Source organism: Ranitomeya variabilis, chromosome 3 (assembly GCF_051348905.1).
Source record: "Ranitomeya variabilis isolate aRanVar5 chromosome 3, aRanVar5.hap1, whole genome shotgun sequence".
NCBI classification, from domain to species: Eukaryota; Metazoa; Chordata; class Amphibia; order Anura; family Dendrobatidae; genus Ranitomeya; species Ranitomeya variabilis.
In genome coordinates, this window is record NC_135234.1 from 511038478 (window position 1) to 511053274 (window position 14797).

The 14797-nt window shown below is 44.6% G+C and overlaps 1 protein-coding gene across 1 annotated transcript in view; it reads right to left on the minus strand.

The window, feature by feature from the left end:
• The window catches only part of TUBGCP5 (tubulin gamma complex component 5), a 96577-nt gene extending 81988 nt beyond the window's left edge, over positions 1-14589 (minus strand). The window contains exons 1-9 of the mRNA XM_077296894.1: positions 14312-14589; positions 12046-12099; positions 11859-11967; positions 9329-9425; positions 8739-8815; positions 7284-7416; positions 5127-5244; positions 4440-4529; positions 2597-2690 (exon numbers count right to left, since the gene is read on the minus strand). Coding sequence (XP_077153009.1) covers positions 2597-2690; positions 4440-4529; positions 5127-5244; positions 7284-7416; positions 8739-8815; positions 9329-9425; positions 11859-11967; positions 12046-12099; positions 14312-14445 — 906 coding nt within the window. The 5' untranslated portion in view covers positions 14446-14589. The remainder of the gene's footprint in view (positions 1-2596; positions 2691-4439; positions 4530-5126; positions 5245-7283; positions 7417-8738; positions 8816-9328; positions 9426-11858; positions 11968-12045; positions 12100-14311) is intronic.
• Between the last annotated feature and the right edge of the window lie 208 nt (positions 14590-14797).

The window sequence follows — 14797 nt, forward strand, 5'->3', positions numbered from 1 at the left end:
TGTACGTGTGTATGTATGTACGTGTGTATGTATGTACTTGTGTATGTATCTTTTTTGGCTGACACATAAAAAAAAGAAAATGCAATAAGTATCTAACTCAAAATGGTATTAATAAAACATCAGCTTACGGAACAAAAAAAAAAACTAGTCCTCATACAAATCCATTGACAGAAAAATGAAAAAGAATTACAGGTATCAGAAAAGGGCAACACAAAGTGTTATTTTTAACCCCTTCATGACACACGACGTATATTTACATCATATGTCATGCCCCAGACTTTCTCCGCACATGACGGCGGATTTAAATCAACAGCCATGTGGCTTTAATAGCTGTGGGTGGATGGGAGCTCCGTCGGCAGATGTTGACCAGTTAAATCCTGCTGTCAGTCTCTGACAGCGAGATATCACATGCACCTGCCGGAAAAGAGTTCTTCCACCAGCTCATAGTCTTCGCCGTCACATGATCCCAGGGCGCCGGTGGGTTGTTATGACAGCCGATCATTACGATACTCCTGTGAGCATACGTGTTTGGTATCTGCATGCTCATACTAACCTGGAGAATCATAATGGCAGCTCAGTTTTACCATACAATGAACATGGTGAATTTAGAAAAAAAAATTTAATGAAAATGGCCATGGAGTGAAGGGGTTAAGAATTTCCCCAAACAATGTCTACGGTTTCTATAATAAAGAGGCCATACAAGTTTGGGATCGCCGTAATTGTACTAAGCAGGAGACTCAAAGACCAAAAAATTAAACAACCCCCACAATTGCAGTGATGGGGTTTTTTTGCAATTTTACAACACTCAGAAATTTTCTCCCAAGTTCCAGTACACGGAGTGGTAAGAAAATGGTGCAATTCACAAATATATGTTCTCCTGCACAAAACAATCTGTGCTGTTGTGTGGACAAAAATAAATAAATAAAAAACAAACAGTTATGGCTCTTGAAAGAAGGCGAAAACAGAACCGCAAACAACCTGGTCGGGAAGGGATTGATGAAGATCAATGTTGGCTTGCTGGAGGCAAATGAGTAAGGAACCACGGGGTACAATGCATGGGCTCAGCACAGCGCCATCACCTGTATGGTGGCCGCGACCATGTACTGCACCTCTACCCCCCATTAGTTCGAAGAGGGGCAGATATGCAGTATTTGGCCACAACCACTATACAGTTGATGGTGTTTGTGCTTTGCACCGGCACCAAGAACAGATTGACAGGGGGGTCGTGTGTCGCATCCCCACTGATCAGATATTGATGACCAATCCTAAGGGCAGGGCTCAATATAAAAGTCGAGACCTTTTAACCCCTTCAAGACCTTGCCCTTTTTCTGTTTTGTGTTTTCGTTTTTCGCTCCCCTCCTTCCCAGAGCCATAACTTTTTTACTTTTCAGTCAATATGGCCATGTGAAGGCTTGTTTTTTGTGGGACGAGTTGTACTTTTGAACGACATCATTGGTTTTAGCATGTCGTGTACTAGAAGCCAGGGAAAAAATTCCAAGTGCAAAAAAAGTGCAATCCAACACTTGTTTTTTGTTTGGCTTTTTTGCTAGGTTCACTAAATGCTAAAACTGATCTGCCATTATGATTCTCCAGGTCACTACAAGTTCATAGACACCAAACATATCTAACGTTTAACTAAGTGGTAAAAAAATATTTTCCAAACTTTGCTAAAAAAAAAAAAAAAAAAAAAAAAAAAAAAAATTGCGCAATTTTCCAATACCCGTAGCATCTCCATTTTTCATGATCTGGAGTCAGGTGAGTGTGCCGAGCTGACATTTTTGATGATACCTTTACAGTGCAGATACGTTTTTGATCGCCCGTTATTACATTTTAATGCAATGTCATGGCGACCAAAAAAACGTAATTCTGGGGTTTTTAATTTTTTTCTCGTCAGCGATCAGGTTAATCCTTTTTTTTTTTTCTGGCAGTTCTGAACGCGGCGATACCAAATATGTGTAGGTTTGATATTTTTTTTATTGTTTTATTTTGAATGGGGCGAAAGGGGGGTGATTTAAACTTTTATATTTTTTTTTCATATTTCTTAAAACATTTTTTTTTACTTTTGCCATGCTTCAATAGCCTCCACGGGAGGCTAGAAGCTGGCACAAATCGATCGGCACAGCTACATAGGAGCGATTGTCAGATCGCCCCTATGTAGTAGATTTACTGCATTGCTATGAGTGCCGACCACAGGGTGGCGCTCATAGCAGTCCGGCATCAACAACCATAGAGGTCTCAAGGAGACCTCATGTTGTCATGCCGACACATTGCTGACCCCCGATCATGTGACAGGGGTCGGTGACGCGCTCATTTCCGGCCGCGCGGCCGGAAGCGGTAGTTAAATGCCGCTGTCAGCGTTTGACAGCGGCATTTAACTAGTTAATAGCGGCAGGTGGATTGCGATTTCACCCTCCGCTATTGTGGGCACATGTCAGCTGTTCAAAACAGCTGACATGTCCCGACTTTGATGCAGGCTCACCGCTGGAGCCCGCATCAAAGCAGGGGGATATGACCTCCGCAGTACTAGTACGGCAGAGGTCGCTAAGGGGTTAATGCAGAAATCTGAAGAGGATGATAAATCAGATGATTGACCTACATGCGTCATATGTGTCACAATGATGTCACTCCTGACCGTGACTTTTCCATCATTTAAATGAAAGATGAAAAGCTTCTTCACGCCTGAAAGTAACCTAAAATAAAAACATATATAGGTTATAGGTTACTTCTCATCAGACATGCACAAACACAGGGAAAAGGAGTTCAGACTGCCACAAGAAAATGACCCAATAGCATTTGCAAGGCGCAGCTCGGTACATTAGGCTGTGCCTGGCCCTGAGGAGGAGGGAATCTAAGCTTTCTGGTACCCCATGTGAGAGCAGCAGGGTTTAGGGACAGCGATGTGTCACTTACTGGGCTACTTGCTGTAGATTTGATAATCACTGTTTTATTTGCTGCAGATCTATCAGTTCTCTAAATGCTGAGCTCTGTATAACCCCGCCCACACCACTGATTGGCACTGTGCATAGACAGAAAGCTGCCAATCAGTGGTGGGGGCGGGGCTGTACAGAACAGAGTATAGAGGACTACACAGCACCAGGTTAACAAGTCCTGAGAATCTGTCAATAAAATAGTGATTATAGCAAAACTACAGTTAGCAGCCCAGTAAGTGACACATTGCAGGAATCAGGGTCTTTACGCCTACATTATGCTGCTCTCAGATTAGGTCACAAAAACCTGCTGACCGATTTCCTTTTAAACAAACTGTAGGGTATGTGCACAAGTTAAGTATTTGGTTAGAAATGAAGTTATTTGGTGCAGAAATTTCTACATCTCTTGGCAGGAAAATGGTTACATACAATACGTGCATATTTATTGCGGTTTTTTTACTTGAATTTTAGGTGCACATTTTCCCCACTTATTAGTATTGGTGAAATCTGCAAAATGCTGAAGGAACTAACAAGCTGCAGATCTAACTCTGCAAGTCACAAATCAGCAACGTGTGCACGAGACTCAGGATTCTCAGTCATGTTGCTGGAATCAAGGGGAATGAATGAGAATAGCATGGGAACTCATTTTCGAGCATTGCTCCAAGTTGTCGCCCACTCCTGGGTTTCCATCCTGAACTTTTGTTGCTCCCTGTAATTTAGCATGGCAGAAGGAAGTAGGAGACAAATGGTGGGGAGCACTGCACCAAAGATTACGGCACTCCTTAGCTGTAGTCATTGCTCTGTCAGCATGTCTTGTTCAAGGGCACCGCACTTTACAAGATGGCCACCGTGGATCACGGCCTGGTAGGAGCAGTGTGGTGGCCGCTTAGTAGAGAGGCTGACAGTCGTGGTCTTTCGTGCAGTATTATATGGATATCCATCCTACCACCCAGAATGCCCACAATACTCTTTCTATGCAAGATCAGATCACAGTTTGTTTAGTCTGTTACCATGGAAACATCTGCATAGGAGCTGGAAACACAAAAATGATCTTTTTTTTTTTAGCATTTGGATTGGGGTAATACAAACTTGGTGGCAATGTGTTTGTAGCTTTACATTTTAATTTTTGATTTTCCTCACTTTTACACGGAACCAAACTTTTCTACTCTAAATTATAGGGACCGTCCACTCCTGTAAGTCTGTTCTCGCGGAACACAGAAGGCTGTAAGCCAATCAGCAGCCACTGATGCCATGTGACGCAGGAGAGACAGCTCAGAGATCACAGAAGCGGCACGGGCCCAGACGGTAAGCAGGTACTTTCTGTAAGTCTGTACATTGCGCCAATCTGCAGCTTGTAAGGAGGGGCTGTCCAGTAGTAGACACCCCCATTAATATTACATTGGCATTATAAGAAGGCCAGGGCTACACAACACAGTAACTCTGTACGTCACCACTTGTCACTGGTGTGGATATATTCCATCATCACACTGGTACTCAGGCCAGATCACCTACCACAGGGTCTCACGGATCACTTGCGATTCAGTTACAATGGTTTTCTCATCGGGGGTGTACAGGGGATCTGCGGTGTATAAATGCTGGTCCCTAGAAAACACAATTATATCAGGACCTGCTCAGGTGAAACATAACACTGGAATAAGAAAATTAAGCAGATTCTTTGCTACTTTTTTGTAGGCCATCTTTGCTTTGGCTGAGATGAAAAGCTATAATGGTAAATTGTGAATCTATCCATTCGGGGGCGTCGGACCCTTGGCCACTCTAATCTAGTCCTCGCATGCCTCCCTGCTTTCTACAGCGTCTTGGTCTGCCATTTCCCACCATTCCAGGTCACATCTCCTTTTCTAATGAATTGCCCTCATCACATACTTAAACTTGGTCAATTTCTGTCTGGTGATCATGCCTTCCAGAGACAATGGTGGGTTTATATGATGAAAAACATGTTTGTTGGTGACCGTGGCTGTCCACGGGATTCGTAGAAGTCTTCTCCAGCATGACAGATCAAAGGCATCAATCACCTTCTGTCTGATTTCATGATTGTCCACGTCTCACATCCATACATCTCAGTCGGGAACACAACTGCTGTCTGTGTCGGTGACTAAGATGTCATTGAACTACTGCCCGGTAAACCCGTCCTTACACAACATCTTTATGATAAAGGACAAATAGGAGAACATTTCTTACCAGACAGCAGCTAGATTAGAATGCAAATGTGCACTGTGGGAAAATCTGCTGGCCCGAGGCGTCCAGTACTGAGGGACAACGTGCTGCTCCAGCCACGTGCGAGCGTCAGGTTCCCCAACTGTAGGGAACAGTTACATTAAGGACAGGACGGTCAGTGGAAACAATTACCACTATTGTTAAATGTTACATCAACCTCCTACTAAAGGGAAATCTCATCCCTCACAGTGACGACAACGCTCATCAGAGAAGCAGGAATAGCAGGGAGACTTGGCAGCTCGGAGTGTTGTAGTCAGTGCCCGGCGCCTCTGAACAGCGGTCACTTTACTGCTATTCACAGTCGCTGGAGACAGATTCCAGGAACTTGGACTGCAGCGGAGCTTCGTGGGAACATTTTTACAATTATACATGTGAACCGGGGACCGTTTCTTCTGTTTATTTCTGTCTTTTTATGTTTTTCAGGTATCCTTTCTGAGCTACTTTGGATTCGCTGGATTATGGCGGACATGAATGGGATTTTTTTTTTTTTAATAAATTGGGGAACGAGGAATAGTACGGAGGATTTTTTTGTGTGTGTGTTTTTATTTTTTTTATTATTAGGTTAATAATTGTGTCTGATAGAAAAAGCTACATTACTAACCCCAAGGGTTGAGGGCAGCTGTGATTTTTGACAAAGCACAGCTGTCATCAACCCCAATTGCCATCACACAAAGGCAATCAGGAGGAGCCTGGCAAATTGCCAGAACTGGCGCATCTAATGGATGCGCCAATTCTGGAGCGGCTGTGGGCTGGCATTTTTAGGATGGGAATGGACCAATAACCATGGATCTTCCCAGCCTGATAATATAAGCCAGAGCTGCCTGCTTTACCTTGGCAAAAAATATCTGATATTTTTGGGCACAAAATACTAAGTCTCCTGAAAAACAATTATATTATCCTTGGAGAACTCTTCTTAAAATCAACAAATCTTTACTAAACACAATAATTATTAAAACATGTAATAATTATGTGGATATACAGTTAATATAGCTCCATACTCCCAGATAATGAGGACGGCTTTTTTGAGATAAAGCATTTTAAGAATTGTCAAGCACTAATGCCACTTCTTACTTGAATTGTCCAATCATGTGCTACCTTATAACTTACGTTTTACTAATTATTGTGTTTCTTAAAGATTTGTTGAGTTTAAAAAGAGTTCTCCAAGCTTTTTTTGATAGGATAATTTACCTTAGCAAAGTTATCAAAAATAGGGGGGACCCCACGTTGCTTTTTTTGATTATTAGCAAATACAAGTATAGCAAACTACACACGCAAAGCATTGACTGATAGTGATGAGTGAACGTGCTGGGATAAGGTGTTATCTGACCATGCTCAGGTGCTGATACAGTATCCTTGGTGTGTTAGAAAAATATGTTCGAGTCCCCGTGCCCGCATGTCTCACACCTGTTACAGTCACAACACATGCAGGGATTGCCTAATAAACAGCAATCATGGTGACTCGAACATAGTACTACAGCCAAAGATGCTCTATTAGCACTCAAGCATCCTCGGATAAAGCTCTGGGCCAGCCAAAAGTTGGGAGACAGTGGGTCTCGCCTGGTACAGGGGCAGTGGAACCATCGGCCCCGGGGAGGGGATCTTGTGGACTGCTGGGGGCATTGCATTGTGGCCATCTACTGAGAATTGTTAGGTGCATTTTATGGATGATTACAACCCACAACCTCAGATCTTCACAATAAGCATATGTGTTTGCATTACATTTCTGCACGGAAAAATGCATATAATCTACGAGACTACCAAAATATTATCAAAGCTAAGTAACTCCGTAAACAAGGAGGTTCCAAAAACAAACAAACAAAAAAAAAAAAAACACAACAACAACAACAAAAAAGCAATTAATAACTGTAAGTAACCTAAATTAGCTGAATGGCGCAAAAAGGTTGCTGAAAATAAACAACATCAAGAGCACCACAAATCTGCAGTGCGGGGAATATTATAGTGTATATTACACCAAAACATTTAAGGCTTTTGTGTATTTGGTAACAAAGTATTTATTCTAGTGGCGTCAGTAAATGTACTAGCCAACACGGTCATATACGGGTTCTGTACCTCCACACTATACAAATGCCACACTGGTGGCACAGAAGCCAACACAATTACCTTTCCATGATACTGCGGGAGCAGTGCTCTTCTTATCGCCATCGTCTTGTGGGGTCCGATCGTCCTGAATCCCCGAGTCCTCCCTACTGAGGTTCTCCTGATCATCTTCCTCTCCACTAATATCAGACCATTCCTGAAATCATTAAGAGGCGTCAATCACTTTCACTTACTCCAGCATTTATAAATGGAGCAGTAGCCAACATGCAGCCTCCGAGGCTTATAAGCTGAAATTAAAGAAGTTTATCGGTTTTTGAAATCCCATCGCCTCTGACTGCAGTTTGTTTCAAAAATGAGAATAAAAGGGAACTTATCTTGCCCTTCCAGGCTCCAGAACCAAGTCTCCACTATTGCTTAAAGTTTCTGTTGTTGTCTGCAGCACTGATGTCACATCGACAGCGCTGCAGCCAATGATTGAGCTCAGCGGCTCTGCCAAACCGATAGCACGAGCCGCTAAGATAAGTGATGTGATGTCAGCCCTGCAGACAATAACTGACACAGAGAAGCGAAGGAGACTCAGAACCGAACTGGGGAGGGTGAATAAAAGTTCTGTGTCCTCACAATAAGAAACGTGATCACGTTCACAGTTAAGGGCAGGCGACCGTAAAAATCAGATGAGTGCTACTCTTGGTTCTCAGGGATAGCCGTCGTCCCCATGTTATTCTATGGGGATGGGCACAGGTCTGATTTTCTCCAAGAATCGGATGGCCCTCACCCATTTAACTCTATGGGTCCATGCAAAAAAATTCGGACCACACTCATATGACATCATAGAGAAGAGGGGGGCTATTTTTTTTTTTAATCAACACTCAGATCAGTATAATCAGAACGATTTTCTCGGATGTGGAGAAAACGGTCACCTGCAACTGCCCTAAAAAAAATAGCCTGTCGGCACAAATAAAGTGTCCTAGCTAAGATTCATGTAGGGGTGAAAGCCCTAATAAATACGATACCTTTGGGCACCGATTCATTAAGCAGTTTTCAATGTTGCAAAAATTTTGCGCAGCTTTTCCTTTTTTCATCATTCCTGGCCAGCTTCGGAATCTTTTTGAAAAGTGAGTAAAAACTTAGAAGGAGGAGTGGTAAAGTATGGCTGACAAATTCATCATAATTTACACCCAAAAAAGTGGCAGAAATTAAGATCGAATTGTATCCGGTCTATGATTGATGCATTTATTACACTCGTACACTTTACACGAGCCATTGGATCAGTGAAGGGGCTGGAGGAGGAACGTGTATTATATAAGTGGGTGGAAGGTGCCCTGAACCAATCAGCCTTGCCAAGGGTGTGCCTAGCACCTCATTAGCATATTTGAAAACAGGATTATGTGCAATTGCATCCACAGATCCCAGCACTATAGGTCCAATTTCTATTAGGCTTTGTCCCCTACAAGATGCTTGGATGCTCCTTATGGGATTATAATTGGGTAAAACAATATAAAAGTGAAGAAGTCTTACCGGTGTGTCATCTGCGCTGAGACCATCGTCTTCTCCTTCCATCAGGTATTTTCCCCAGTCAAATGGCTCCTCTTCATCTACAGTAATCCACCCAAAAGGTTAGGAAAATTAGCCATTTCCACTGATGTATGTATGCCTTACTATATAAGCTCCTTCATTTCAACTGGAACAAAACAGCATATACATGTAACAATCAATTATATGGAGTCTGATGTGTGTATTCTGACTCTCCCCATACCTGGATGATAAGAAAATCCACTACACTGACAAAAGTATTGGGGCACACATCTTCATCAATGCATTCCAATGTCTTGGAATTGGATGTCCTATACTGTAGGTGTCCTAATATTTTTGTCCATAGAGCGTACAAAACATTATAATATTCTTACAGTGTCTCATAGCCGGGTTACAACATTCTGGAGATGCCCAAGTCAACATGACATCACTATTACAGACCAGAGAACTTAACTACAAGCACATTACAGATGTTTGGTTATTTACTACAGGATATTACCATTGTGGAGATTTCCCTTTTCAGCTTTATTTCCGTTCTACAGAAACGTTCACCAAAATGAGAGGCTTCTGATTACCTGCTGGTTTTTCTCTTGGCTTCTCAATAAAGTCATTTTTGGAAGGAGACTCAGACAAACAAAGCAGGAGAGACAGTATGGCATAATGAGCATCCGTCTGCAAGAAAACAGTAGCGGATATGTATTAATATTATAATATAAGGTTATGGTACTACATACAACTACTTGATAACTACAGGGTAAAGAGAGGGAAGAGAACCACAAGGATGCCGATACAGATCACAGAGGGAAGAGAACAGCAGGGACGCCGATACAGGTTACAGAGGGAAGAGAACAACAGGGCCACCGATACAGATCACAGAGGGAAGAGAACCACAGGGATGCTGATACAGGTTACAGAGGGAAGAGAACCACAGGGATGCTGATACAGGTTACAGAGGGAAGAGAACCACAGGGACGCTGATACAGATCACAGAGGGAAGAGAACCACAGGGATGCTGATACAGATCACAGAGGGAAGAGAACCACAGGGATGCTGATACAGGTTACAGAGGGAAGAGAACCACAGGGACGCTGATACAGATCACAGAGGGAAGAGAACCACAGGGATGCTGATACAGGTTACAGAGGGAAGAGAACCACAGGGACGCCGATACAGATCACAGAGGGAAGAGAACCACAGGGATGCTGATACAGGTTACAGAGGGAAGAGAACCACAGGGATGCTGATACAGATCACAGAGGGAAGAGAACAACAGGGACGCTGATACAGATCACGGAGGGAAGAGAACCACAGGGACGCTGATACAGGTTACAGAGGGAAGAGAACCACAGGGACGCCGATACAGATCACAGAGGGAAGAGAACCACAGGGATGCTGATACAGGTTACAGAGGGAAGAGAACAACAGGGACACTGATACAGGTTACAGAGGGAAGAGAACCACAGGGACGCTGATACAGATCACAGAGGGAAGAGAACCACAGGGATGCTGATACAGGTTACAGAGGGAAGAGAACCACAGGGACGCCGATACAGATCACAGAGGGAAGAGAACCACAGGGATGCTGATACAGGTTACAGAGGGAAGAGAACCACAGGGATGCTGATACAGATCACAGAGGGAAGAGAACAACAGGGACGCTGATACAGATCACGGAGGGAAGAGAACCACAGGGACGCTGATACAGGTTACAGAGGGAAGAGAACCACAGGGACGCCGATACAGATCACAGAGGGAAGAGAACCACAGGGATGCTGATACAGGTTACAGAGGGAAGAGAACAACAGGGACACTGATACAGGTTACAGAGGGAAGAGAACCACAGGGACGCTGATACAGATCACAGAGGGAAGAGAACCACAGGGCCACCGATACAGATCACAGAGGGAAGAGAACCACAGGGATGCTGATACAGGTTACAGAGGGAAGAGAACCACAGGGACGCTGATACAGATCACAGAGGGAAGAGAACAACAGGGACGCTGATACAGATCACAGAGGGAAGAGAACCACAGGGACGCTGATACAGGTTACAGAGGGAAGAGAACCACAGGGACGCTGATACAGGTTACAGAGGGAAGAGAACCACAGGGACGCTGATACAGATCACAGAGGGAAGAGAACCACAGGGCCACCGATACAGGTTACAGAGGGAAGAGAACCACAGGGACGCTGATACAGATCACAGAGGGAAGAGAACAACAGGGACGCTGATACAGATCACAGAGGGAAGAGAACCACAGGGACGCTGATACAGGTTACAGAGGGAAGAGAACCACAGGGACGCTGATACAGGTTACAGAGGGAAGAGAACCACAGGGACGCTGATACAGATCACAGAGGGAAGAGAACAACAGGGACGCTGATACAGATCACAGAGGGAAGAGAACCACAGGGACGCTGATACAGGTTACAGAGGGAAGAGAACCACAGGGACGCTGATACAGGCTACAGAGGGAAGAGAACCACAGGGACGCTGATACAGATCACAGAGGGAAGAGAACCACAGGGCCACCGATACAGGTTACAGAGGGAAGAGAACCACAGGGACGCTGATACAGATCACAGAGGGAAGAGAACAACAGGGACGCTGATACAGATCACAGAGGGAAGAGAACAACAGGGACGCTGATACAGATCACAGAGGGAAGAGAACCACAGGGACGCTGATACAGGTTACAGAGGGAAGAGAACCACAGGGACGCTGATACAGGTTACAGAGGGAAGAGAACAACAGGGACACTGATACAGAACACAGAGGGAAGAGAACCACTCCATTGGTAAAGACCATAGAAATCAGCACTATATAAAAAGGCCCATATCTCTGGAACCGTATGTTGGATTTATACTATTAAAAAAGGAATTATCAAGGGAACAGTGGGTTCAAAAAAAAGAGCAAAAACTGGTAATTTTTGCCTGGGTTCACAGGTCCTTCTTAAGAATCAGAAATCTAAAACCAGAAAAGAGCAAACGACTCTGCAAATATTAAATTTTACGCTACACACTGGAGCTATGACATGTCACTGTCTTTATACTGTCTGTTTAATTAGAATTCACACACACAAAAAAAAAACTCTCAGGACTTACCTTTGTCCCTTCTGTGCTTGAAAGAGGACGATCCAAAAACTCCTGTGTGAGGCGCTTCCAGCTCTCGGCCTTACGCAGATCTGAATGGATCACAAACTTTTCATAGATCCTAGAATTAAAGCTCATTTTAATGTTTCCGCTGTAAAAGCATTTATGTGTATAATAATGAATTATAAAATTACGTTACCCTTCCAAGGTGCGCTGTATCTTATGACTGCTCACATCAAGGTACCGATGGAATCTACAAAGAATAGACAAGAGTCACAGTGCCGAAGTCTAGATTGAATCTACAGAGAATAGAGTCACAGTGCCGAAGTCTAGATTGAATCTACAGAGAATAGAGTCACAGTGCCGAAGTCTAGGTGGAATCTACAGAGAATAGAGTCACAGTGCCGAAGTCTAGGTGGAATCTACAGAGAATAGAGTCACAGTGCCGAAGTCTAGGTGGAATCTACAGAGAATAGAGTCACAGTGCCGAAGTCTAGGTGGAATCTACAGAGAATAGAGTCACAGTGCCGAAGTCTAGGTGGAATCTACAGAGAATAGAGTCACAGTGCCCAAGTCTAGGTGGAATCTACAGAGAATAGAGTCACAGTGCCGAAGTCTAGGTGGAATCTACAGAGAATAGAGTCACGGTGCCGAAGTCTAGATTGAATCTACAGAGAATAGAGTCACAGTGCCGAAGTCTAGGTGGAATCTACAGAGAATAGAGTCACAGTGCTGAAGTCTAGGTGGAATCTACAGAGAATAGAGTCACGGTGCCGAAGTCTAGATTGAATCTACAGAGAATAGAGTCACAGTGCCGAAGTCTAGGTGGAATCTACAGAGAATAGAGTCACAATGCCGAAGTCTAGGTGGAATCTACAGAGAATAGAGTCACAGTGCCGAAGTCTAGGTGGAATCTACAGAGAATAGAGTCACAGTGCCGAAGTCTAGGTGGAATCTACAGAGAATAAAGTCACAGTGCCCAAGTCTAGGTGGAATCTACAGAGAATAGAGTCACAGTGCCCAAGTCTAGGTGGAATCTACAGAGAATAGAGTCACAGTGCCAAAGTCTAGGTGGAATCTACAGAGAATAGAGTCACAGTGCTGAAGTCTAGGTGGAATCTACAGAGAATAGAGTCAGGGTGCCCAAGTCTAGGTGGAATCTACAGAGAATAGAGTCAGGGTGCCCAAGTCTAGGTGGAATCTACAGAGAATAGAGTCACAGTGCCAAAGTCTAGATGGAATCTACAGAGAATAGAGTCAGGGTGCCCAAGTCTAGGTGGAATCTACAGAGAATAGAGTCACATTGCCAAAGTCTAGGTGGAATCTACAGAGAATAGAGTCACAGTGCCAAAGTCTAGGTGGAATCTACAGAAAATAGAGTCACAGTGCCTTAGTCTAGGTGGAATCTACAGAGAGCAGAGTCCCAGAGCAGTTTATCTAAGCACCATTTAGCCGTTCATGTAATTTGTGATAAACCCAAACAGATAAACCTTGAAACACACAAGCTGTTGTACACTACAACTCTCAGCACACCTTTACAGCCCACGGAGTGCTACCCCCTGATGCACAGTCCTGACACTTAAAGAATCATTAGTCTCACCTTCCTTTTACAAGGAAAATAAGCACGGGTCAGGTCAAACTGCTTTGGCATTTTGCTCATCAAAGAAACCTGTCAATCAAGCTGAGGCGGGGAAAGAGAAGATGGAGAAACTGCCCAGTGAACGTTCCTTAAGCCTGGCACTTAGTGCTGACCATGGGCCAGTGATACGCCCTTCATGATGCGGCCATTTTTGCTTTAGTACATTGGTTTTGGAGTCCCCTTCTCCCATGGCCCACAATTTTATTGGTATTTTTCTGTCACCAGAGCCATAGGAAGCACTGGGTGCACCATCAGGATTGCACGGCTTAAAGGCCCCTGTCAGGGAGCGACCCAGGAATGTAAGTAGTTAATTAGGAGCAGTCAGTGCACCCTCCGCTCGCTGCTGTCTGCCCAGGACCACCCGCCCCCTCTCCATTAAGGATTGCTACATAAAGCAGCAATGGGTTAAATTTATAATTTCCTTGAACTGCTGCAGCAATTTAGAATCAGACCTAGTCTAACGGTAGCAGAGTAACTGTCGCTAAAACTGACGACTGCTGGGGCTTGTAGTGCTACAGCCCATAACAGCAGCATGTAATGTATGAGCACGATCAGCATACTGATGACAGCTGGGACTTGTAGTGCTACAGCCCATAACAGGAGCATGTACTGTATGAGCACGAACAGTGTAATACTGATGACAGCTGGGACTTGTAGTGCTACAGCCCATAACAGGAGCATGTACTGTATGAGCACGATCAGCGTAATACTGATGACAGCTGGGACTTGTAGTGCTACAGCCCATAACAGGAACATGTACTGTATGAGCACGATCAGCGTAATACTCATGACTGCTGGGGCTTGTAGTGCATGCATGGGCGCAGACCTGAAGTTGGACCAGGCATACTGCAGCGCCAGCTGGTAGTTCCTGTCGCTCTCCTGGCGCAGGCCGCTCAGGCTGGAGATCAGCCGCTTCACATCCTTCTCCTGCTCCTTCTCAAAGCGCGTCCAGTGCGCCATGTCCCACACAGCAGCAGCAGGCAGCCAAGCAACCGTCACATGACCACGGCCAGGACATCGCCGAGCCAATCAGCGCTCTCCATCACACGATACGCGCTACTGGAATGTCTGGCCGCCTGCCCCGTGTGACGTCATTTCCGTCACGTGTTGTGGGCTGTTCTGTTTCCTCAGCGCGTAGTAGAAAGTGTGAAGCGCGGGGCTCGTAGAGACGTAGAAAGACGGCACTCTATGTCATTATGCTCAGCGTGACCTAGGGATTCGTTTAAGTATAGACATAGGGTAGTTGGGTGACCCCAGGGGTGGATTAAGGGTAGCCAGGGCCCGGGCTGTTCAGACACTGTGGGCCCCCGGT